Here is a 27,757-nt window from a genome sequence, read left to right on the forward strand (position 1 = left end):
ACAGAGTTCAAGACAGGCTCAACTCATTTCTTTGATAAAAATAAATTAAATTTCTACTGAGCTTTAGTGCAAAGAAATTAATAAACAACATGTAAATATCAACCTGTTTGCTAAAGCCTTTCAAAGTTATTGTGACAAAGTGAGGCTCAAAGCAAATTAATTCAGGGCAATAAATCTGTATTGTGTCAGTTTAACTGATTTATATCTGATCAGCAGCCTTGCTACAGAAAGCTATTGATAATATTTTATCATGCCCTGTAAGAAGTAAGAATATTAGTAATTTTTTCTCATTACTTCAATTTAATGAGAACTGTGCATCGGCAGTTTTGCTCTCAGTGCAAAACCAGCCAATCTCTTTTCTATTTTAGAAGATAACAGTAAGAAGACATTTGTTAATTTTTTAAAGCATATTAAACCAGATCTTCAGCTGCCATGCACCAACATCATTTTGTCAGTAAAGCTGTCATTTTTCCCCCTTTAAGTGTGTAAGGATCCAGCCTTACTTTCTATAAACACATTAGGACAAAAAAACGGTGTAAAACATAAGGAACATGATATCTGTATACAAACCAGAGTTTTCTGCTGCCAGCTCGTCTATAGATTCTTTCAATATGCTCAGCAACAGTACCTAAATGCATTTAAAAAAAAAAAAAGAAAAACAAACAAAACATAAGCAAAAACGATGCCCAGGTTTTCATTTAATAGTAATAAGTTAATTTGATGAGATCGGTTAATTCTGAATCTGCTTTAGTAAAGCACTTTTTTATTATGCTTAACATCTAAAATTTAGATGCAATCAAGTCCCCTGTCTCCCAGCATATGTTGTTATGCAAGAAGCCAAACCAGATTTCAGCTGAATTTGCTGCTTATGATAGAGATGCTCATGATATCACCCATTCTTGCCATATATTGGGGAAAATTAATCTACATGCAGATTTGGCCCATAAAGGTACATCCCATCATAAGGTACATACTCAAACTGCAGAACCCAAGGTTCTGCTTCTCTTTTTAGATTTAGGTTTTATTGACTGTGTAATTATTTAATGTCAGTCTCAGTAGTCTCCAGTCGTGGGATGTAGGGAACTTTCAGTCAGTGACTCAGACTGTTTAATCCAAAGTGCATATTAAAAAGGTTATCATCATGCACCATTTCATGTGGGATGGCACAAAAAGGTCTCTACAAGTTAGTTCTGAGTGGTCAGAGGCACAACAGCACTTTTTTTTTTTTTACATAGATGATTTCAACAGAGTGATCCAACAGTCATTAAGTGGTAATGTTGGTTGCTTACAGAGGTTAGGAAATCTGCCTTGAGATTTTTCTAGAGCAAAGAACACAACCTACAAAGGTCTAAAAGAAAGCTCCTGAGGCTCTCAAAACCTGACAACAGTACAGGTAACTGGTAGAAAAGCTACATGGGCCTAATGTGCAGATTCCAACCACAACCTGCAACAATACACTGGGTGTCAGCCAATGAATTTTATTCCACTGGACATTGTTTTCCTGTACTGAGTGCAGTTTTGGGCACCACAACATAAGAAAGATATTTAAAAGTGTCCAAAGGAGAGATACAAAGGCTTTCCCTTGCGGGGAAGCCTTGGGGGAAGCAGCTGAGGGCTCTTGGTCTGTTCAGCTGGAGGAGACTGAGGGGAGACCTCATTGCAGGGACAACTTCCTCAGGAGGGCAAGAGGAGGGGCAGACACCGATCTCTGCTCTGTGGGGACCGGGGACAAGACTCCAGGGAACAGCCTGAAGCTGAGTCAGGGTAGGTTTAGGTTGGATATTAGGAAAAGGTTCTTCCCCCAGAGGATGGTTGGTCACTGAACAGGCTCCCCAGGCAGTGGGCACAGCACCAGCCTGACAGAGCTCAAGGAGCGTTTGGACAATGCTCTCAGGCACAGGGGTGGGATTCTTAGGAGTGTCCTGTGAAAGGCTGGAAGCTGGACTTTGATGAGCTTTGTGGGTCCTTTCCAACTTAGGATATTTCATGATTCTATGACATTTTTAATATAGCAATACAGATATAATATCATCATCATCATCATGGCTGGGCTTCCCGAACGAAGATTTGAGAAGGCTCTATCCACATTTGTTACAGGCACGTTGGTGACTTATGAGGCCAATACGTGACAGACATGTTCGATTGCAGAAGGCACAGCAGAAAGACTCCTTAGATGGTGTATTCTGCAAGACACGGTTCTTTCTGCGTTGCCTTTTCTCCTCCAGAGTGATCCTGCGTGTGTTCTCAAAGGCATCCGCAGCGTTATAGATGGTGTGAGATATAATATATGCTTATGTCAAAATGACAGCTCTTCATCACAAGACTCAGCTGACACCAAAATTAGGAAGGAGGGCTCAATAACATTAGGTGCTAAGTCACTCCTTGGTGAATAAGTAAGAGAATATTATTTGATCTGAACATTCCTCTTTTTCTGAGGAGTATTCTTATATACAAAGGCAGCTAATAAGCAGTCTTTGAAAAAAACAAAACACCAAAACTTGCAGCACAAAGGCCACGAGCCTCAGTAGCCTTCTGAGAATTATTTTACAGGAATTTAAATCCTGTGCTCTAATAAAAAGCCATAATAAAAAATTAGAGTAGGTTTCACAGATACATTGAAGTTGGATTACATCAAAGTAGAATAAAAATTAAGTATAAAGATTCATATATTTCATACCGTTACAGACATACAGACTTGTCTTAAGTTTGAGTTTTCTACACAAGGTCAAATCCTCTATTTTTTTAATCTATGCACTGAAAATTACAACTAGATAGAGCACTGGCCTACAAACAATCTAAAAGAGTTCATACATTCAGCAGCTCATTCCCCACCACGCTATGAATTTGCATGTCCCATTTAATGCAGAAATTGCTTTAAATGGCAGAGAAAACAGCTACACAACTGCTGGCATGCACAGCTATTATTCATGTTCATTGCAACCAAACATACATCTGCTTCCTCAAATACTCTGAATAGTCAAATGAAAGAAGCTCTTACCTTCCTTGGTGATAAAATTCGGTCCTTCCCTTTTAAGCAATATACTTGAGAGTAATGCTTGACTTGCTAGGCAATTGCAGTCCTTAAAAAAGAAAAAAACAAGCAACAACAAAACCACAAATAGCCTTCAGATTTTCAGTGAAGCAAAACCAGAACAGCTATTAAAAATTTCAAGTGCAGCCAAAGGGCCTTTTTTTTTTTAATTTAGGAAAAAGTCTACAAATGTTGTTTTTAAGGGGATTTCACAACTATTTCATACATAACTATGTGTGCTGTATCCTTGTCACTGCTGCTTGCAGAGGCTTCTCTGTGCTTCATATTAAGTTGTGATAATTTGACCTTGGAAATGTTTCCTGACTTTTCTTTCTCAACTATTTTCATTTACAGCAGAAATGCTTGTAATGACATAGGGAACCAGGTAGACTACTTTGTGGTTTCGTATCAAACACTAGATCTAGAACAGATATTGGTAGTTTTCCTCTATATACAGGAAAAATACCAGATGGGAACTTTCCCTTGATGTCATTAAGAAGTTCCCAGTCCATCCAAGTGAATACTCACTACTTAAGCCTTTTGATTTTCAGTTTGTGAATAAAGTATCTATTCCTAAGACACATAACAAATGGGTCCCCTTCTAAGTGGTCATTTAGGACCAAAGATGATTGGAGTAGCTGGGACAACTGACAGGCAGCAGTTACAGCACAAAGGGCCAGAGGGTTCTGGGATGCTCAGATGAAGGACTGTAAAGAGGAAGATTCTCCGAGTATGAAGAGGAACATCACACATTTGATGTTATTAGCTGCATTATTAACACTGACCATGACACTAATGCTGACCTAAGGAGGCTGCTCTTAAAAAGAATATCGACACAGAATTTCTTATTTCACAGGAACGAAGTTACAGTGTATTTTTATCAAGTTTTCTTACATTAAGTTTCTGCAGGATCTCATATGTTGACTTGTTTTTCCAGTCATTAATATTTACATCTGGTTGCTGCTCAAGTTCAGAAGCATTTGGAGTACTAGACTGTCTCTTGACTTTTGAATGTTTTGGGAGATCCAACTCCTCCAAACTCTTAAATACAGGAGCCCTGAAAAATAAGTATTTCATTTCTTCACAGTTCAGAACATATTTTAACTATCAAATACCACATTGTTACTATTTACACATAGCCTTACTCTTCTGTTTCAGTGATTCTTAGGAAGTCAAGTTGTTCAACAACTGCTCCAGATATTAATGTCTGAAATGAAAAATTGAAAAAAATTTTAAAATATGTAAATTACTATATAACTGTCTTTTGATTTCAGTATGTTGCTGGTGGTTTCAACTGACAAAGTAGTTTCTTTATCTACAGTTCCAAATATTTTTACACTTTCAGAGTATTTTTCCTCTCTCATAAGGAAAATGACAGCTTAAGACAGTAGAAGTCTCCTGAGGCTGCTGTCTCTTCTTTGCTGGTGTTTTGTTGTTCTTTTGCCTGCAATTTATGGCTTCATCAAGCAATGTCCATCCCCCAAAACTCGAGTCTGATGAAAACACCTGAGATCAAGGATTTGTATTCGAGTCCTGCACAATACCCATGTTCTGGATCATATTGCTCATTATTTCACGGATTGCTGAAGGACGGGAGGTTTTCCTGTCAGTCTCAGAGGTGTTTCAGGCAAACACTACACAAAAACATTCCTACTCTGTAGTCATTCCTTAATCCAAGCATGCCTGCCCTAAGTTTGCACATCAAATGCAGTTTACAAATACATGCACCTCAAAAGATTACATACCTGAAACCAAATGTTGCATTTATCTGATGTAGTTGTTACAATTTGTTCCTTCTGAATTTATGTGAATTCCCTATTTATCTACTGCCAGAGGGAATGTATTGTACTACAGCATTTTTAAGACTGCTTTGGATGGTTCTCATTAGCTAAGTAAAACTGAGTGTGTATTATGAACTTCTATATTCCATCTTCCTTGTACACGAGCTGCAGTAAAACATTGATCTCTTACACTGTGAGATGACTGAATATAAAAAAACCTGCTTTGCCTTTATTACAGTGTCATTCATTCTCTGCCTTGCACATCTGCTTGAACACAGGATGACAACGAAGGGAAAAATCAGAAAAGAGCTACAAATCTTCTGAGTATACATATTTTTAAATGAAATCAGATTTGGTATATTTTACAGGAAAAAAAGAGCATTCACCCAGTTAGAGACACATTCTCTCTAGGCACGTTTACCATGTGCATCTAAATGAAGCAGCTGAATACAGTTCACAAAGATCAATATATATTTTGTTAGAATAGATGAATTATTCAAGAAAACACCAGGAATTAGACATGTCCCTTGTTCTTTTCCCAAATCCTTTCCTATAATGAAACAAGACTGTTAACAAAACGTGACAACTGTGCAATAAGACTGAGAGATTCTAGTTCAACTGCTGGAGAAGGGACACTGTATCCCAGCAGGAAAGGCACCCACTACCATCTCCACTGGCCTTAAAGTGAAACAAACATTTGTTTGTAGTTTTCCAATGTTTTAATGGCTAATAAATAAAGCAAAGACCAGTGACTGTCAACACTTTAAACCCTTTAAAACTGTTCCTTATTTTTATATTAAAAAAAGGATTTTTCCAGAAGGTCCGTGAGTATGGAAGCAAAATTTTACACCCTGACAGTTGTTCAGTGTAGTGCTTAAAATAAGGGCACATATAGATTGAGAAATTTCTTGCCTGATATTACACCAGTTGAATCAATGCAATGCAAGAAAGTCCCTGCAGTTAAAAAAACCAATAAACAAACCAAACCACAATGACAAATGCTGTAGCCAAATGAAAGGTTCTCCCTGGACCTTTGCTATAGAAAGAGTCAATGGTAGCAGGAGAGACAACATGACCTATACAGGACCAGGAGAAATACATAAATATTTAAAGATTCCAAGGATGTCTTGAACCATCATAGGTAGGAGCATTTCCTTTAAAAATGACCCAGCTCTTCTACAAATTCTACAAATTAATGATTTTTTAGGGAACAAGAAGTCATAACTGCTTCTTTGGTCTTCTCTCTTACAAAAAAAGGGTTCTTCAATAGGTGTAAACTAAGACAAACTAGCACATAGAATTATGTAAAATCAGCACCTCAGTAATTTTCACATTTTAATGAATAAACGTTCCTGCTTTAAGATGAATTCAAACAGCAAAGATGTTAAAACCAGATCTTAGTTCTTGTAAGAATTTTAATATACGTGAAGCACCTTTTCTCCCCCCTCGTTGATTATCTAATCAAAAGAAATCCCTCAGTGCTTGACACTCTGCCTTTATCCTTTGGTAGTAATTTCACAAGACTGCCTAACATAAAAAAATCCTTCTCCCTTCTGAAAATCCTCTGTGAAGATTTTGACTTTCAAAAGACTCATCAAAAGGAATTAAAAAAACCCCATGTTTCTTTTGAGACAAACCAAAGTGTACCAAATGTCCTGAGTCTTGACTCCTTAATTTTATGATACTAGATAAAATCCTTAGAACCACATAAAACCCAAAAGTAGTAAGAATACATGTACCCATATTAGGAGGTAAGGACATAACATTCAGAAAAAACCAGCATACCTGTACTCTGTCAACATGAACTTTCACTCCTCCAACAACTCCCTTCCTAAAGGCTGCCAACATATCTAATATTGGACTGAATCTGCTCCCTCTGAAATTTGAAACAGAACTCCATTAATCTTGCAATTAGGTAAATACCACATATGCAAGTCATGCTTTTATCTCTCTCTACCTTATATTGTCCTCACGGATAAGAACCACAAACAGGGGCCGACCGTGCATCTTCCAGTACTGCTTAATGAACTGCAGGGCATTCTAGGGAAGAGAAAACATGTTGGTCACAGAAAATCAAAAAGCACAATGTACCACAACATACAGTACAAGACATTAAAAGAGCTGTCTCAAAATAACAGCACTCAAACACCCAACAGGTTAAAACCACTATATCTAATCCATCACGAACAGATTTCTTCAAGGGATACAAGCTGCTTTTCAAGCCCTAAGTGTTCTGAAAATACTCATAAGTTGTATATCAACCATGGAGTAAACCACGAGACAGTGCAGGGTATTGAACTACATGCAGTGACCTAGGAAGTGTACATGGGGATCCAGGGTTTGAATCCCAGCCACTAGGGTGGAAAAACCAGGGCTACCTCCTGTGCACTGGAAGTAGCTGCTCAAGTCCAGGGCACGTGGCAGGTAAGCTCTGCACTGCTGCCCACCTTACAGGCAGGCAACTTCTAATATTTGTGTAAAATCAAGTAGTATTTCTTCCATGTAAGGCTTCTCCCATAACATCAGTCTCATCCCTCTTGTCAGTCAAGAGCATTTGTTTTCCCAAAGAAACAAATGATAATTTGCTTGCTGCCCTACAGCATTCCCAATCGCTTCTGGGGCAGTTTTTCTGTCAGATAGAAATGCTCACTAGAACTCATACTGGGCTGACAGGATAGTCATCTTTCCAGTTGCAAGATTATTTTTGTATTAAAAGAACACACATACAGAGTGTTCCCATTTCAGTCTTCTGTTTTATCAGACTTCCCAGTTTATTCTTCTACAGGCTCTATTTTTGTCACTTTCTCAAAGGAGAAGTTACAAATACCTTAATGTCATCAATCAACATCATAACATCCTGAGACATGTAGAAATCACTGAGATCAAAAATGATGGAGTAGCAAACTACAGTCTTCCCCAGTATTCGATAGATCTGTTGAGAGAGAAAACTTCCATTAATCTTTTCTCTAAAATGTCTGAAGCACTGAAGTAGTTGAAAATGAAAATTTATTTTGAAACTATCAAAGTAATAATCACTGTAGAACAGCTGAATTTAAAACAATAATATAAAACCTACATATTTAATTTTTTATCCCCATTCAGTCAAGTATTCAAATACAAGGACTTGAAAGTAAGATATATGCATAAAATAAAATTTAATTTCAATTATGTTTAAAATAATTCAGAGAATAACTCAATGCTTATCTAAAATATACATCAATAACAGGAATATAAACATTTCTTGAATAACCTTTGATGTTCCAAGGCACCCTATAGGTCTGTCTGGTCTTCCAGATAATCCCAATTTCTCATTGACTCCCAAATGAAAGTAAGCCTGTAAGGAAGAATCATGAAAACTGATAAAAACAGCTTTTCCTATGCTCCTGCCACATTTTACAAAGCAAGCTGTGTATATTCTGCTCTGATTAGAAAACGATTCCTAAAATGTGGTCATTATTTCTATTCGTGAGGTTTTTTTAAAACTTGTGGTTTCCTATATTAGGTCTCCTTTTTACCTTCTTACTCCTATTACTTTTCTAATCTATATAATTAAAATTTTTCAATTTGCTTAATGAAATAATTTTTTTAAAGGATCATTTGCATCCATTGTCTGGCCAATTTTGCCTTCTGTAATGTTTTTTCCAGTGTAGATACAAAGGTAAAAGAGGAATATAGGAAGTCTTTGAAAATCTATATTCTAATTTTAGTACAAGCCTGCAAAATTAAAGCATCAACAACACAAACAAAAGGGAATTATCTCATTATTCATAGCTTGACTCTTACTTATGTATGCCTAGTACAAATGAAAGAAAAAATCTTCATTTATTACGGTATATGAAAATAAAACCATAAGAAAACAACTAAGCTGTGAGCAACACAGTATAAACATACCAGATAAACCTGACTGAAAGGTGTAATTCTTCCTTATTTGGGCAGTTTTAGGTAAGGAACCCACCATTACTACAGAATATTTAGAATTCTGAACATTTTCCAAAGTTCAATTTTTTTTTATGCTATAGGAAGATAATTCAGAAGCAAATGAAAACAAACACTTGAACAAACATTACACTCAATAGCTTTTTATTGCTGTCAGTTTGGGGCCTTCCTGATCCTGCCTATGTTTCTGCATTAACAGCAAGAACTATTTAAAAGAGAAAACAAAATTACCTACATGACCTGTTCATCCAGGCTATGTAACCTTATTCAAGTGGGAAAGGAATGGAGCCAAATAAACCATCCTTGCATAACAAAACCAAACAACATTCAACCTCTGCTTGTAGGAAATAATGGAGACTAGAAGAACGGCAGTAGGCATGACAATTTAACACTAAAACAACCTTCATTTTGATAGAATGAAAAGCAGAAAATGCTTTCTTAACAAAACCAGAACTCCAGTAGCATTGTAACATTGGCTCTTTCCTTGAAGACTCCTCAGCTGGAGGCCTCATGTTGACAACACAACTATTAAAGATGTTTTGTCTTCTAGCAATAGTACTCCCTCTTGACCTGCTACAATCAAAGCATCAGTTCTGATTCAGCACTAGAGCACTGAACAGTGCATGGTTTCATGCAAGTCCAGCTGCTTCAAGCAGGTGTGGTTTTTCTTTTATTAAAATGCCCTTCACTTCTAGATTATTAAATCTGCTAATAGCAAGCAATGGCTGTGAAAGCAGACCAGACTGTTGGGTTGATTTATGAGCATGAACCAAACTACAGTGGTCTTGCACACCATCTGTTTCTGTGTTCCCTCTTCTTTTATCAGTCTGTGCCTACAGAGTATTCTGCTCCTCTCCTGTCCTATACTCCATGTATCTTATCCCATTTTCTTGTTTTCCTCTCCTTTCTATTTTCATTTCACTGCCATTCAAAAGAGGTAGATAACAAGCTTGGGGAGATACAAGCCTAATAGCTTGATATAAATTCTTATTTTTAAAAAAGAAACGTATAGTTAGATAAAAAAATCTTAAATGCAAAACTCCTTACTTTGACAAGTTCTTTTTGAGCCCATATCTGAATTGGTTCCACCTGCTGGGGGGTCTGAGTTTGGATTCCATATGTGTTCAGAAAAACTTGTAAGCTACAAATGAAATAAGAACAAATTTAATGACAAATCACAGAATAGTCTTAGTTTTAACAACTATCTTGGCAGGAGATACACAGGTAGCAGTATTTTATTCTACACCATTTAAGATATCTATTGTTCAACCCTTCCCTAATACACACATTCTTAATAAAAGTAAATACATACCGCTGACTTTCTGCTATGAGGGCCACATGTACTACCAAATCATTTTCTAAAGGACCCTAGAAAATAATGGAAAAAATATTATTAGCATTGCTAATTAAAGATTTTGTTCAATATAGCATGAACAGGGACAATGGTTATTTGAACAATTCACAACTACGACAGACATCACTGTCTGCATTTCTTTTTCTTACAGCATGAACAAATTGAAAGAACACCATAGCACTAAAACTTGTCAGTCTCAAAACTATGGGAAGACTGTCCTATCACTAAGACTCTGCAAGAGATGTATTTTGGAGAATCATTAATAAACAGATTTCTGATAATCACTGTTTGGATTAGTCTGGGGTTTTTAATTAAAAAGAATCACATACGAAAACCACTAAATTTCATACAAAAATTTAGAACTTATCTAATCAATGTATCACTTATATAGGCCTGATACAACCTAATGTTTTGATACACATTTTTGTAATGAGTGAAATAATTCAGCTTTTTGGGTAATCAATAAAATTCACTTAGAAATAACAACTCTGAAAAATTGTGATCAGACAGGTAACTGCATTTCCTCACATTGTTTATTACACTGATACCAGTATTTATTTCAAACATGAAGTATTTGACATCAGGCAACTACGCAAACAGGAGTGAATTCAGCATGTTGGGTGAAACCACTGACTCAGCTCCCTGGGTCCTGAAGTGGCAATTCACCTTTCTTATCACAGTGGCAGCAGCACTACGAGCTAGAAAATGGCATGTCCAAGTTATTCCTTGTTCCTTTTTTCCCTGGCATTCAATAGCTGTAAAATCAACAGAACTAACAGCAGCTCACACTTTCATTGCTAAAATGCTTTTTGTCTCCTCTTGTCTAGAAACTGGCAGAACACAAATAACAGAAGTTAAACACATCTTCTATCAATTGTATAAAAAGACAACATTTTCTGTGACGATAGAGAGATAGATATATTGATTTAGAACAGGAAGCTCAGAGTGAATGCTTGCTTGCTCAGGCATCTGTGAGCCTTGATATCAAGTTAGATCTTAGAGATTTGCAGAAGAAATTCTTGATAACATTCTCCCAGAAGTCTGTCAGCACTACACTTCCACTACAGATTTTTGACTTTTTGCCACATGAAATAAGTTGTGATGGAAGTACATGCACAAAGAGACCAGATGAAGAAGTCAGAAGTTCAAGTGACATTAAAAGATTTTACTGCTCAGAATAAGGTCATTGTGCCATTACTTGCATTTATACAAACAGTAGGAAAACTCAAACCAATTCTTTACCATAATAATTGTTTATAAAAAAAAAGCAAAGCTTCCCCCCACACATCTGAAAACAAGACCATACTGATTCATAGACAGCCTGTGATCTACCCCGGAGGATGGTCTTCAAGTTAAGACTCATTTATTACTCTATCAATGATGAAGTTAGCAGGACTTTGTAACCACAGACTGTAAGTTGTACACAAATCCATGTATTCCACATCACCAGTGAGGCACACCCCTCTCCAATCCCAGAACCAATTCCTCTCACACACAGCCGTGCCCAAGGACAGGATTCATTTAGAGCAGTCAATAAGTGGTGGTTCTAACACCTCCCAGAACTACGCAAACTGCATCTGCAGCACAACTGGCACAACACAAAATCTGTGGGAAAACTTGCTAGACCCTTAAAAGTATTGTGGAAAATTTTAACTGCAATTGCTGTACAACTACAGGACTGCTGTACCATTAAACATGTAACATTACTTTCACTGTCATTTGACATGTCACAGTCTGGAGAACGACAAGTACGGCCTAAAGAAGCACAGATCAGAATAATTGATACAACACTCAAAAAACTGTGTCACCCTTTTCAATAACGATTGTTCTAGATAGCATTTGCTGTATATTTTTTTAAAAAAAGAGATGTGGAAAAGCATTAAACTCCTAAATATTTCACTAAATAAATCCTGTTGTTGTTAAAAAGTTCCATTTTAATGTGTTGGCTTTCACATTTGTCTAATAAGGCAAGGTCAGGTATTGCTCACACAACATCAATCACCATCTCCCCAGGACACAACAACAGACCCCCCCTGCCCAGGCTCAACCTTCTGCCTTCCCTTTCCACATTGGATAGTGGGCAGAAGGGGCTGTTTTCAACTATATTCTGCATGCTGTGTGGATGATAAATACACCTCAGAAGGCCAAGACAAAATAGTGATTAGTTCTTTTTCCTCTCCAAAAAGGAGAATAAAAAAAAAAATTTAAAAAATCATAGTTTTCTAACAAGGTTATAAACCATCAGAGGTAGGATAAAGACAAAAATCCTTGACTCTGTCCCTGGCACAAGCAGAGAAAGCAGCTCAGTATTAGTCTTTTGCTGCACTCTCTCTGGACAGATGTTATCACTATATGCCTCTCTGCTTACAGTGCCAGGAAGTCTCAGAACTCTGAAAAAAATCCATTCATTCTGAGCATGTGAGAAACTGGGAACAATATCCAAGTACACCAGTGGAAATTACACCTACTGGGCTTTCCAAGCATATGGAGCAAGGTGAGGCAAACAGAAATAGCCCACAACAGAAGACACTGTACTTGACCCAAATGACCCACCTTGCTGCTACTGAACTCCAACCTGATTGTCACAGAGTACATCTGCTCCTGGAAGCAGCTGGACCCTGCTGAACACTGTGTGGCCATTGTTACTGACACACCAGGTTCATTAAATGAAACACAGCCTGCACACACGTGTGCCTCAAATCCCAGAATAGCATTGGACACATTCAGAATTGTGTTAACTGTGATAGACAATTGTATTAATGGGAATGAAAGCACAAATATGATTATAATTATCATGACAAAACAAATCATCCAATATGGTACAATCTCTCTAAACCATCCAAATTAGACACGTTCCAACCCTAAACATAACTTGGGTAGCTGAAAAATCTAAAAATATCTCAGTCTACCTCCACTTAATAATTTTAGTTCCTTCTTTACACATTATCTATTTCCCTGAAAATAAAAAAATAAGCAGTCTATTATTTTAACTATTCTTTTCCCAATTCTCTTCATCAATAGGTATTAACCTCAATTCACAGTAACTGAAGTCCTCACAAATGATTGCCAAGTCTACATAGCAAAACACTGAAAGAATACAATTAATTGTAACCCTAAACACATATTTCAACATAACCCAGCAGACAAATTGGTCTTACTATGGCAATTTAGTAAGACGACTTTTTGTTAAATATGAAATTAAACATAAGACAGCAATAAATCAGCTTTCACATGTGCCAGTAAAATGCAAAACAAATCCAGAAAATCTCCATCCTACCTCATTTCTCAAATGTTGTTACCATCCAGGCTTCCTTCTACACTACATTCCCCAAAACAGAATGCAACAACCAAAATTGTGTTATAATTTCTGCTGAATACAGAGACAGTAAAAAGGAGTAACCAAGTAAGTTATTCTAAGGAATCCAGTTCTAAAGAGTCCTCCTCACTGAACTAGAATTCCCTGCATTATCTTCTTTCAATAAAGTAAATTCTCTTTTTACCTTATGAATGGGATCTAACCTGACCATTAGCACTGCAAAGCAAAAGGAGAACCTCTCTGACTGTTGTTGGATTTTGTTGTTTTGGAACACAGACTAAAACCAGCAAAGAGAGCCCTGCTCCAGCACCACACTGGCATTCCCCCCCAAGAGGAAACATATGGACATAGCTCCTGGAAGTGTATTATTTATTATCACTTTTGAGGCTACTTCTCTCTGAAGATCTGGAAATTCCCTATCATATATTGGGTACCCCAAATAGAAGTAAAAATGCTTTTCTGCTAAAACATTTCCTGATGAGTGATGCAGTGCCTTTAGAACAAACCCTCATCTTCTTCAAAGTGTTCAGCTGTGGCACATGAAAAGTTCCTGGTTTGAAGAATCAAAGGAAGAAGAGTTGGATGGGCTGCAGTATCCCTGACTCAATACAGGCTTCTTCTGAGGGCACTCCTAAAAGGGCACGTGGTATCAGCAGTTCACAAGCTGATATATTCATAACCCATGAGGTAAGAACAGACAAAAACTGGGAAAAAATGAAGTCACTGAGCTTTCATTATCTCATATTAACATGGCAGAAGTGCTGCACTATGAACAATCAAAGTCTCACTATGAATGAACCAACAGCCAGGCAGGCGGATTACCTTGGTAACAGGAAAGAGGAGGAAACTGAGGGCTTAAGCAGCATTTGGATAAAACAAGAAAAACATTATTCAGTTCTGAAATACTTCATCTTTTATGCTTCAATAACAAATTCACAATGCTGAACAAGGGACTTCTTAAATATATAAGGAAACATAACGGCTGAAATACATCTTTTAGCTTCCACACATACAAGTTCTCACCTCGTTAATAAAAGAAGTCCCCTACATATGCACCACGTTTTCAAGCATTCCCCATCCCTGTTCACTCATTCCTGCTGTGCATTTAATCCAAATACAGGAGAACATGGAATCATAGAATCATTAAGGCTGGAAAGGACCTTTACAATCACTAAGTCCAACTGCTAACCCAGCACTGCTAAGCCCAGCACTGAACCCTGTCCCTAAGTGCCACATCTGCATGCCTTTTAAATACCCCCAGGGATGGTGTCTCAACCACACAAAAAAAAGAACCTAATCCTTGTAGGTCTTAGGAGCTCTAAATACAAAAAAAATATGAATACATTGAAATTGTTTCAGAGGAATAAAAAAAGCATTTTTGCATTCCTGGCATAACTTATAACTCAGAGAAACATACCTATCTATTAGCAACTATTTAAACTTACATTTTCTGTATCATTTTGACTGCATTGCTTAATCTGAAGGCAAATGTGTATCACTACCCCAGAACTGCAGATGTTATAAATCTTCCTTTTAAAAGCAATCCTCCATCAACTCAGAAAATGTATATACACTTAATATTTTCCTTGCACTTTAACTGTAATATTAGAAGACCATACATAACATGTAGATGACAATTTCTCAGTGAAAATATTTTAAAACTAAGCCTATGCTTACCTGATTTGAAAATCTCATGCTCACATTCCGCTGGTCTTGGGGAGCTACGTACCGTCCAACAGGGTCCAGATCCTTAGGACTTATTAACTTGTCAGCTGAAAGTAAGTGATAATAAAAATACAGAATGACTTAAGTACCCTCAGCAGCTTTTGTGAAGAAGGCATGCTAACTTATTTGATGGAGTTGGTTCTGCTGCTACAACCCTTGTTTTGGATCAATGACTTACAGATCAAAAGGATATTCTGCAAAATTAAGAATCAGATATTGTAAAAAAAACTAATTAAATTTATTTGAAATCAAGCCATTTCTACATGGAGTTTTTTACACGAGAGGAAAAAAGCCCACCTAAAAATTCGTTATTTTAACCTTCTCCTGAAAAAAATGAAGTATTCCAATAAAAGTATACTATTGAAAAATTTCAACTACTTCCTTGAATAAAGGTTCATAATCTACTATGAGCCACTATACCCTTCAAATAAGCATTTTACCAAAGTTGCATTTTGCCATGAAACTCCCCAAACTTTATTTAATTTCTGCTACAGAGTAGGCCACAATGCATTTTCATTTCTTCTATACAGAAGTCAACAATTTTGTACCTGTTCTTAAAAGCCTCCGCACTGGACAACAAGCTACTAATCTAAAAAAGAAGTGACTCATGACTCCATTCAGCTGCAAGAGAAAACCAGCACTGCCTAGATAAGAATGTTTCTGAACACTGCACCACGTAGTAAATGAAGACAACAGTTTATAAACTCAAAATATGTCCTTACTGAAGGTTATAAGTGTTAGGAAAGAAGAGAATAGATGGTGCAATGGAAAGAAGATGCTCAGGCAGCAGTGAAGGGCCCTGGCTGGGCAGTTCACCATGGAAGCTGTGCTGGAGATGCTGGTGCCAGGAGCTCTGCCAGCTACTGGATACTGCCCTGGCCTCAGCCTTCTGCTGGGACAACATGGCTGGACTCCTGCCAGGACAGGACCCCATTCCTCTGCTCTGCTCCTGCAGGGTCATGATCCATGGGCACAAAACCAGCAAAGCTAGATTATAAAATAATCACTATGGACAAATCATTTATATGCTGACACATGAGTTACCAGATCACATATAAGGAAATCAGTCATCTAAGCTCCAGTCCACACAGAATTCTTATGCTGGCTAAAGGAATGGAAGTTACTCGATTTATGTGTGATGCAATAAAATTGATTAACCAAACGATTTCAAGATCAATGGGCTATGCATCAGTTCTCAAAAGCAAGAGTGGTTTCCAGGATACAAGTTCTATTCCCACTGTTTTTTACATTGATTTACTTGGCTTAGTAATTAAAATATAAGGTCAGAATAACGTAATATTTAAAAGAACTATATCAATAGACTATTATAAAATATAACTTTCGATATTTACAATTTTTTTAAAAATAGGATCTCAGTGAATATTCATCACCATTATTACAAATACAAGTGTATTAGAATGCAAAAGCAGAGATTTCTTTGTTAGCTCACTATCTGCATCAGCAGCAGCAGCTGACAACATTTAATCCTTTTGGTCTACACTGTAAGAAATATTAAAAATCTTATTAAAACTAAGACTTAACCTAGTTCTAGGCAGCACTGAATCCACAGAACAAGATACAAAAATTATAAGGAAAAGGAAAGGAAAGGTAAGAGAGCTACTAAATGAAAGACTTAGTGAATTTTCAGTTGCATGAAAAAGCTGAATGCCTGGCATTCCTTTCCCTTGTTTCAAAATGGGGACCTTATCATAAAGGTTCTACAAACCTCCTCATCAAACGTAAGGAGGAAACTGTATGAAAACCAGCATTATCATCTGCAAAACACATGCTTTTTTTTTCATAAACAACTTTTTCAGTTGCATAAACATGTGATGCCCTCCAATAGGCATCTGACACACAGACCCTCTCATTGCCTGTTACTCAGAGTGTTTATAAGCAGGACCCAAATTTTGACCTCCCTGCTTCTGTGGGAGGCAGAGAGATGTGTAAGAATGGACTCTGTTTCATGGTGCTGCATTCAGAAAAGTTTGGAGTGCAAGAGGCAGAGCTCAGGCCCAGAGACAGCAGAGGAATCTAAAAGGTGATGCCGTGTGCTCGCCTACACAGCAGGAGCAAGGAGGCTGAACAAATACAAATTAATTGCTACCCTTGAGGCAACACAATGATTTCTGAATGGATGATGAAATGGGAAAACAGTACCTTCCCAGATATCAAAGTATTTGGAGTCAGGCTTCCACTTAATTAGCAACCACCAACAAGCAAAGTAACACTTTCACCAAGGATGAGACTGTTATTCAGGCAGGTTTTCATCCAGAAAGGAACAAAATGGAATGCAGCAGCTATAAATTAGTATGAATAAATGGAGTTCCTGATATAACAACCACCAAAATGTTGAAATTTTGAATATTTGGAAAAAAAAAAAGGGTGAATGAAAGTAGTGAATACAGTGGAGAGAAAGTTTTAAAACAATAAAGGAAACAGCAACTAATGACAACGTTTCAAAAAGAGATTTAGCACACCTATTTTTAAAAAAAGCAGTGAGTAAGAATGCTCAGCAAAGAACTGAAACACAAAAATGCTATGTTACACAAACAAAATTTAGCAAATTATAAATACAATTTATTTAACCAGCATTCTGCAGGTACAGAAATACACAAATATTAGTACAAGATCAATACTAGCAGAATTAATACAGTATTCCTACAAACACACTTGAGGATTACTTGACTAATATCCTTAGAGGTTAAATTCATTGTTTTTAATTAACAATAAGATTGCCTGCATTTATTTTAAAGCGTTGGTTGAAAAAGGACTTATGTAAGGAATACAGTGCAAGCAAACAGGTGGAGCACCAGACAGGCTCTGTCCCTCCATAACTAAAGATACATCCACTGTTCTTGCCAAGTCTCGAATTTTTAAACCCCCCCTTCAAAGTTTCTCATTTTTACTACCAACAGCCTGTTTCCCTTTACAGTGTTCACAGAAAAAAGTTTCCAGAACTTAATTTACTGATTACCAGGTAAATGCTGATCCTGTTAAAATAAACTGATATATCTTGCTCCTAAAAGGAATACTAAATAAAAAAAACAAGTGTGAAGATTTTTCTGGCTTAACCATTCTTTTTGCATTAGCCTTTAATAAAATCATTTCAAGTGAGACCAAGAGTTCATTTGTGACTGAAATTCACCATAACAATCTTCAATGGTCAAACTTTAAAAAAGAAACTAGATGAGCAATTGAAAGTACATTTCAAAGGATAAAAATAACACAGGTTGAATAAATTATTAACTTTCTCTGAGACTGCAACTATTCAAAGTTTAAACTTTTCGTCCTTAAAGCAGTAAATAATTTGAATTAAACGCTATAAATCACTTACAAACATCACTGTACAGGTGCAGCTGATACAGTTAATCCAGAAAGCATCACATTAATATATTTTGTTATGAAGAAAATGAAATAAGAAGAAAAGCTAGGAAAAGAAACAACAAAAAAAATACATCTATCACGTTTAAAAGATTTTCAGTACTCTATGAAATATTCCACTAAGCTTCACAGTATGTTGCATGCAGCATAAAAATGAGAAGACTTTTAAAAAGCAATTTTTGTCCCTCATGTAAGTACCAAAGCAAAAGACACACAGGCCACTCATAGCCCATTCAAAACTTAAACCAATGTTTTCATTCAGATTCAAGAAAAACATGATCAAGACACAGTCAAAACCTGACAGGACCTGCTCAGGCTCTTACCCAGGAGTTTGGCAATGATGTACATGGCCTGGCCCCACAGGAACAACTTTCCATCCCGGCCACTGTTACTGGGAAACCGTTTCTGGCTGCCAGGGCTCTTCTTTTCCATTTCAACAAAATCAGCTGGCACATAGTAATACTTGGGCACAACAGGACAGCCTGGGATTTTTAAAATAAACAGTAAGTAAGTCATCACTTCCCTCATTATTTGATTGGAGTCCCCCAATAAAGCTGAATCCAAAATAGGAAAAATTACACCTTAGTAACAATTTGACTGAACAGAAATGGATGTCATTCATTATCCTCTCTCAAAACCACAAGCAGTGTAGGAAACCCAGGGCAATATTAAACTACTTCATATTTCACCAAACTTTTCCTCAGAATTTCTTCCCAGAATACATATGTTGTCTGTGCAGCATCTTACTGTGCAAAATGAAAATAAAACAATTCACCTAAAGCAAAATGCAGTTCAGGTAACAAACCATAACCAAAAGCAAAGAAAGCTGCGTCACAGTGAAACACTTGGGCTGTTTTGCCCTGCAGTTAACACATCCTCAGTCTCAGGTAACTTTTTAAAACTAAAATCCTGGTCAAAAATAGTCAACTTGGTTTTACATACTTTTATTAATTAAATGCTTAAAACCAGCACTTGAATTTTGAAACATCATTGGATCAAAATAGCATTAACTTCTTCACTGAAAGATAATATACCTTCTATCTAGAATTATGCCACAATTACTGCTGATCATTGTAGATCAATAACCTTTATTTCCATACTTTTTAAGTAATTTAGAAGCATAGTGACAAATGATTGACCTAATTATATGAAATAGAAATGCAAATTAATATGCTTCCTGCAAAACTAAATTTTACCTTAGTATTGCTTTAGTTTTGAATTTATTTGGATAAAGAACTGGTGATAAACAGAATAAAGCTGCAGTGTCTGGCTACGTGCTAAGACAAAAAATTGCTGGCAAGAAGCAGAGAAAAAAATGGAAAACCAAGAGTTGTTAGAGATAGAATATTCAAGTGAGTGAGGTACCAAAGCACACCCAGAAAGTTTAAGATGGGATATCTGTGATGACATTCAACAAAAGAAACTACAAGATTAATTTAGCATCCATGAAACTTCACATATTCATTATTAATCAGAAAAAAACAAGGACTAGCAAGGTCAGAAAATTTGTTACATAATGAAAACTTGGTAAGGAAATGTTTGTTTTTCTTACAGAAACTAGTTCACTTCAACAAGTTTAAAGAACAAGTCAGACTAAAATACTCTACATCTACTTGTGTAAGTGTACCACAGATGTAAGAACAGGTGACTAAAATGCTGAGTTTTAAAATTGGATCGTCAGTATATTGAAGCTTGTTCTGTTCTCTGACCATTTATTTTCCTCCCACTCAAACTTATGGTCTTTTTCTTTTTTTTAACTGAATTTTGGATGAATGAGCCTGTAAGCCATCAATAGCCTCGTCTGCAGTGCCACAAACATTCTGGAGTGCACAAATTAAGCAAGAGAACATTTATATTAGAATGCTGCCATTTTCCCTGCTCTTAGCTAGAACCAATTTCATATGCATGTAGCAAATTATTTTTTAAACCTTGTGAAATTAAGTGACAATGAACGATGAGAGCAACTCTCAATTGTATCCAGGTGGAACACTGAAACAATCTAACTGTTGGCAGCTACTATTTGCCAGGAAAGTCAAAGTGAACAATGTAAATTGTAAAAAATGAAGCAGGGGAGGAAGGAGTGGGTACAGTATAAAACTTATATCAGTATCAGCAGCATTTGTCCAGACAATGTTACTTTTGTTATCACACTTTATGATGCAATGCATCTACATAAAAGATATTATTTTTGTATCAGTATGCCATGGAGAAACATACTGATATTTTTACTTCTCCTTTGCTCTGACCACAATATACATTAATAGGAAAGTCAGTATTTTAATTATTTCAGATCAATAAAAAGCTACAAGTGTTTCAGAGAATGATTTCCAGATAATACCTTCAGGTGTATGTTGAAGTAAAGGGTCCAGAAGATCCTGATATTCCTTTACCTGTGCAGGATTTCCTCTAAAAACGCCTAAAAATAACCAAACAATAATTGATTTAATGGAAGAAGTAATTTTTTCATGGGCCTAATGTTGGCCCTAATGTTCATAGAAGAAAAAGAAAAAACAATCCAGTGTTTATTTTTCAAAACTAAATATTTTTTCAAACTGTTTAGTATCTACACAGAAGTAAAAGACTAAACTGTATATCCTCACTTACTGCTACAGCTAAATCTCACAGGGATCATGAATCAGGTGTTCTGTTAGTAGCTTAAACTGAAATAAATGTCAAGTTACATGGGATAGTAAAGCTGTGAATTTACAGGGGGCAGGACGTGGACACAGACAACCAGCCCAGCTCACTGTAAAGAACTTCCTCAATTATAGCAGAACGAAGGGGCAGAGCTTATGTGCCAGTGGGGACACAAACAGCCTCATTCTAAATATTCAGGGCAGAGTTGCAAACTGATCTAGATGAGAGCTGCCCAGAAAGCCCATTAAATAAATACAAAAGAAATCTGAAGTAGCAAATTGAATCTCTCCAAAGATTTTTTGATGGAATGTTACATCTGTAAGTTATCCAGGTATTATATCACCATATTATAGAGATTGAGAACTGCTGACACACCTCAAGATATTAAATAGAACAGTCAACTTTCTGATGCTACTTCTGGGGAGACACTGGTATGTTTGGGAGTACCACTACCTTAAATGGGTTTTTTTAGCAGAACTTCCCAAAATGAATCTGATCAACACTAACATGACCAGTGTTCAGTTCATCAAAAGTTCTTAAATGAAAATATATATCAACAATTCCAAAACCATTTCTGCTCATCCAGCAAAAACTGTATCACTTTGACAAGCGCTGTCCCATTGTCATACAGGTAACAAAACCCAGCTACCAGAAGTTACCTGGACATTTAGTTGCTTAATACAATTTGCAGAAAAGGCTTTCTTTTGTAGTCTGTGTGTTGGATGGGCAAATAGGCTTACAGCTAAACCACTATTCACAATGCAGCAGTTTGAGGGGTTTCTTTAATGCTTTCATTACAGAGATATTCCCCTGTAATCTGCTCCTCCCATTCCATTGTCTTTTTGCAGTCTGTTTACACTTCAAATTTTGCATTAAGGAAACCTGTGGATTTGGAGATATTTGCACAAAATCTACTAACAGAATTGGTCTATTTGCTAAAAGTGCGGTCCAGGAAGAAAGGACATGTATGTGCAAAGTATTTTTTACTCTTTTTTGTATACAAGAAGAGTAAAATGCTTCTTTTATTCTTCTGATAACTTCAGTTAAAGATCACTACCTTTTTGTTCTTCCCAAAACTGCAAGTGGGCAGCATTAAATGTCAGTGCCTTTCTCCTCAGTTTTGGGCCTCACTCTTTGAAAAACATCAAGCGCTCCTTTAGAAATATCAATTGTGAAACCTTATTGTATCTTCAAACACAATATTTTAATCTGTAGCTGGCCACAGAGGAGTCGAGGCATACAGCATATTTCTATGCCTCTCACTACCTTTATTTGAAAACTATTTAACATACTAAAGATGGGGGAAAAAAGAAAAAAAAATGGCCAGATTTTAATCCATTTAAAAATCTTTTTGGCAGCTGTAACCCTACTAATTTGCTTAATCAGACTTCTGTTCTATCGAAGTTTTAGCTTCCATCCTGAATCATCCCCTGAACTTCTTTGGTGTGTCTCCTATCCTCAAGACAATGTCTAAGTAGTGGTGTTTTTGCTACTGTTGTGATTTTATGGGTTTTTTTTTTAATTCAATCAGACTGACTGTGAAAAATTGTGGCCTTTTCTGGTTCACTTTCTTCTTTCTGAATTCTGTTTCAATTTCCACTCAATATCCAACGTGAAAAGACCTGCTGCAACATTCAGTGTGTCAATGTGTTCTCTCTTCCACTTCCTTTCCTCTTGGGTGCTGCTGCAAAGGTTTGATATACTGTGAAAGATTTTTAGGCTTAAAAGGCAATGCAGGACAATGTCACAGATTGAACCTTTTAAAACACCCTCATCAAGTTCTGTTCTAAAAACAGGTCACCACAGGTTGGGGGGCTTGGGGGTTTTTTAACCCAGGAGGCAGAACTCTCAATGAGATATTTAGTGTCACTGCATTATGGTTTATTTTTGCAGGACATGAAAATTTTGTCTCTTTCTTCTAAGAGCTCATCTCTCTAATGCCTTTCAAGAACAGGGATGTAAAGCTACACTTACCATCGATGATCATGAAAATAAAAAAAAGAGGGAATTCGCACTCGATGCCATCAAAAAGCTGAAAAGAAGAAAAATTCAGACATTTCATCATTTTCATTGAAGGAAATATATCTGAATAATTCTGTTGAATAATTTCTAAGCAACAAAAGACAATCATAAAAGCAAAAACATTTTAGAATGTCAGTTTGTCATTTAGGTTACTACTCCTTAATCCTACAGCCACTTTAACTGTTCCTTTACATCTGCTGTGGCTCATTCTCAAGCAGAATATTTAAATAACCTACTTTTTAATTTTTCATAGAGAAACTATGGGGAAAAAAAAAGAAATAAATTTTCATTTAGATAACCTTTACTGATAAATATTGTGATCAAAAGCAAAATTGTTTTCTATGCACTCAGACTGTAGTCAGCTGTGAAATTAAATGAAATGATAAATAATTTCCTTATTTGTTATGTGAAATCAACTGTACCCTAAATGAAAATGAAAGCACATTCATTACAAAACAAACCAATGACTCACTTGCTGACTTAGCAATCTCTGAAAACTGCACATGCAAATTACAAAATGCATCTCCTTCACTTAAAGCAATTAGGCATCACTGGGCAATTCAAATTACAATTACTGCAGAGGGGTGTCTGGCTTAGCTTTGTTTTCTTTTGGGGTGTTGCCAGGATCTTGTTTTGTTTGGCTTTGGGGTTTGTTTTCTTTTTCAAGTACTGCCTAAACATTTTGGAAAACCTCAGTCTGTCCATAAGGTCATAGGTCAAGTATTCCTCTACCTTAATTTCTGCTGGTTTGTAGTACCGCCGGGTTCTGTCCTCCAGGGCTGTTCTGTACCCATCTCTCAGAAACCTTTTAAACCCGTATTTTCCTTTCAGTTTTCTGATGATTTTATCTAGTGTTTGACCAAACAAAACCTCATCATCCAAAGCAAATGCTGGATAACTAAGACAGGGCAAAAGGGCTGCATCAGTATTCTGTAGGAGGAGAGGGAGAAATAGGATGTTACAAATTTAATTAGGTTCCTGACAATTATTTGATGCACAAAGACTGTTTAACTTACTAAGTGAAATATAAGATAATGTTCCAAACTTATCTTTATCAAAATCCTAGTACTAACAAACTAAAATAAGGTGCAAAATAAGACTTCTAAAGAGACATCAGGATAAACTCAGAATCTGACCTGTTTTACAGTTGATAATGTGCAGGCATAAGTGAAAACATTCTAAAACTTTATGTTTTGTTGGGATTTTTTAAATATATCCTCCAGGTTATTCCTGGAAGAAACACAAACATTTGGGTATAATATGCTCAAAAGAATCACAAATATTTTATAAAGGTGTAGTGATTAAATTATCATTTCTGAACATCTTTTTCAGGAATAGTCTTCAGGTGCTTCAACAAACAAGCTTATCTAATTTACAATTAAGAAGATAGGGAATAATTCCAGGACAAAATATGAGCAACCTTCTCAAGAACTATGTGCATCTATTATAAATTAAAAACAGAAAAATTACTAACCAGTGCATCACCATTACAGGTAAGCTTACAGAAACACAAAAGAGTATTCTTTTCTGCTGACATATTCAAGATATTCAACCGTTAAAAATAACATGTTTTTGCCAATATGACTGACATGAACCCACAAAAAGAAGAAAAGGACACAAAGATTCCTTCTATGGGATAAGTAAGTAAGCTGTGAAATCAGCTTCTGCTGGAATATTTCAAGTCTCCAGCAAATAACAAACAGTAAGAGTTATAAAAGACCATTTGACTATAAAAAAAGTAGCTGACAGTGTCTTTTATTTTAATTATTCAGCATTACAACTCTTCCTTAATTCTTATCCACAATAACTATTAACGTTGAAGATTATAACAGTCTGTTTCATGAACAAAAATGCTGTTACGTCCAAGAACATACAAAAAAGCAGAACTCTATTAGCACTCATTTTAAATTACTGATTTTCAAAACCCAAATTCACCTTTGATGGTAGCACTGAAATGGATCTTTTCTTAACTAATCTATACTTATGTCGCTTAGATTTACTCACTGAGGAAATACATTTGTAATGGTAGTTTATAACAACAAGAAATTGTCTATATTCAGCAATTTATGATAAGCCAACCTTAAAGGCTTTTTTCCTAGACAAAAGAAAGAATTAAAGCTAAAACAAAAAGTGTTTCAAAAACGCAGGCACAGAGTGTATAGTGGAAACTAGGCCAGAAGAAAAACAATCACCAAGACTGCAAAACTTCAGTTATTTCCAATTTTATTTTACAATTGTTTAGGAAGCTCCCAAGAACACCACTGTAATTCTACTTCAGAAAAACAACTACAGCACAGTGACACTTAAGAAGCAAAAATTTAACACCTTCCCAGCAAATTCCCATCCTTATCAAGCAGAACATAAGGGCCATCATGCAACTAAGAATTCACATCCATTTATTTTCTCCACAGTCTGTCAAGGAGAATTTTATTTAATTACTTACATGAGACCTTGACTCTCGGGGCAGCAATGAACACAGAGTCTGCCTGTTACGATTATGGGCATCAAAATCCACAAATATAACAGACCAAGAGCAGCCCTGTAAACACATTACATTTGTTTAATGGAAAGGGAAGAAGGTTAGCTTATTCTGGGGAAACTAATTGGTTCTGTGGTTTATTTGGGTTATGCTGTCATAGTCTGGTATTCTGCTGGTAATTTCAGTCAGAAAATATAACATCAAGTTGAAAATAATTTGGATTTTTAAACTCATTTAAGTATAGCCAAAATTAGATGATTTAATCTATATCTATTATAATACTGATTATCAATTATATGATTCATTCAGGCTATTAACCCTTCCATTAATTCTTGAAAAATAACAATTGTATTAAGGACAAACAAAAAGAGTAGCTGTCCTTCCCTGTGACTGCAGGAAATGTTCCAAATAGTGATGTTGAATATTTCATTACAAGGCAGTTAGAACACATATTCAGCATAGAGGTACTGCTTAGATATTCAGCAGAGGTACTGCTTTGGAAAAGGGCTTCCATAGCAAATAAAAATTGTCTGCTTTTCAGTTATTGTAAGTTCTGCATTATTAACATCTACTCCTTGCAAAATCTATTTCCTAATAACATTCTGTAATTCTATACTGTATCTGTCATCTTTTTGATACCTCCTGAAACACTCAGAAAACTTCCCATATCTGAGACACCGTTTAAACACAATCAACAGCATTTAGAATTATTACCAGTAGGTAACTTCTTGCAAACTCAATGCAGTTTGTTAATGAAGAGGTATCTTCATATACATTCCAACTGATACTGAATCTCAGTATCACCCCACTGGAGGACACATTCAATGCCAACTCATTCCATTATGGTCATAAACATCAGACCATGAGTTTTCATAAGTCCAGCAAATTTCTCCTAAAAAGCACTGTTTCTTTGGTACACTACTCTCCCAGGGAGACTGTTCCAGAACCTCCCTTTCTAATTATTAAACACTTTCATTTCCAATTAAGTGTCTCCAGAAGTAGTTGGCCACCTTTCTTTGGGTGTCAGTACTACCACCCACTGAGATGCCTTTCCAGAGGGTTTTTTCTGACTCACTCTTTAGCTGCACTCTAATTATACATAGTTATCATACAAATACTCAGCTTTTGCTTTACTAGGCTAAACAAAATGTTTTTTCCATTGCGCCCATGGAAAATAATCTCTGTTTTCTTAATCATTCTAGTAAGATATATACTGAATAGTGCTAAGAATGCACACAAATAATCACATTTGCTTTGATGATTTGTTAATTTACTTTCTTCCTAATCCAGACTCTGATTATTCACAAATCTCTAAATTCATCTACAAGCTCTGAACACAGGCTGCCTACACATGTGCATCTGCAGTTTCAAATTCTGTGCTACAGTGAAGAATTCTTTGGGGATTCAAAAGCAAGCTAAACCCACAAGCATCTTGTCTTACAAATGAACTGTTTCTCTAAAGACTGTAAAGTTCTGGAGTAAGGACACATTACAAAGGCTTGTTTTATTTAAAAAAAAATAAAATTGTTTTTAATATAGGATATATAGCTCATAAACAAACAAGTGATTACACTCTGACTAGGTCAGACTTCGAACATGTTTATCTTGTCACAAGCTCTCTGTCTGTCACCCCAGCAGTGATTTATGCAGGTTATACTGGTGCAGTTGCAGGTGCAAACAAATCTCTCTTGAGGGGCTCAACAGGATTTCTCAAAGCTGTTGGAACACAGCTGGAGTTAAGCACAAAGGCAAACTCTGCCATAGACTGAAGGTCAAAATGGTTTCTGTTTATGCCAACTAAATATCTCGGAAATAAATTCTCAAAGCATAACTGGTCTTGCTTCAGCAATTTATTCATCCATTTCAGAATTTAGTAAAAAATAATTTGAAAAAAAAACAGCAGCCACATTTACTGGTGCTTGAAACTGTTGGGAAGGTAAAGATTACAGATAAATGTTATTTCCGAAATACAATGCATGTATAATGTCTGATCATTATTGAAGATCCTTACTAGCTCCTAGTTCTTAACACTTGACATCAGCTTTTCAAATGGATGATGTATCTTCCATTTGTACATTTTCTAAATCAGTAA

At 36.2% G+C, this 27,757-nt stretch overlaps 1 protein-coding gene across 6 annotated transcripts in view; it reads right to left on the reverse strand.

The window, feature by feature from the left end:
- The window catches only part of PHKB (phosphorylase kinase regulatory subunit beta), a 68,090-nt gene that overhangs the window by 13,608 nt on the left and 26,725 nt on the right, over positions 1-27,757 (reverse strand). For all 6 annotated transcript variants that reach the window (XM_027647026.1, XM_027647023.1, XM_027647021.1 and 3 more), the window contains 16 exons: positions 25,630-25,725; positions 23,919-24,116; positions 23,139-23,196; positions 20,866-20,943; positions 18,851-19,009; positions 15,096-15,190; positions 10,061-10,116; positions 9,796-9,889; positions 8,063-8,146; positions 7,640-7,744; positions 6,770-6,852; positions 6,598-6,688; positions 4,177-4,238; positions 3,926-4,088; positions 2,999-3,080; positions 571-628 (listed from right to left, as the gene is read on the reverse strand). In XM_027647026.1, the coding sequence (XP_027502827.1) occupies positions 571-628; positions 2,999-3,080; positions 3,926-4,088; positions 4,177-4,238; positions 6,598-6,688; positions 6,770-6,852; positions 7,640-7,744; positions 8,063-8,146; positions 9,796-9,889; positions 10,061-10,116; positions 15,096-15,190; positions 18,851-19,009; positions 20,866-20,943; positions 23,139-23,196; positions 23,919-24,116; positions 25,630-25,725 (1,562 nt within the window). The remainder of the gene's footprint in view (positions 1-570; positions 629-2,998; positions 3,081-3,925; positions 4,089-4,176; positions 4,239-6,597; positions 6,689-6,769; positions 6,853-7,639; positions 7,745-8,062; positions 8,147-9,795; positions 9,890-10,060; positions 10,117-15,095; positions 15,191-18,850; positions 19,010-20,865; positions 20,944-23,138; positions 23,197-23,918; positions 24,117-25,629; positions 25,726-27,757) is intronic.

The sequence above is a fragment of the Corapipo altera genome, unplaced genomic scaffold, assembly GCF_003945725.1.
Source record: "Corapipo altera isolate COAL_440 unplaced genomic scaffold, ASM394572v1 62, whole genome shotgun sequence".
Lineage (NCBI taxonomy): Eukaryota > Metazoa > Chordata > Aves > Passeriformes > Pipridae > Corapipo > Corapipo altera.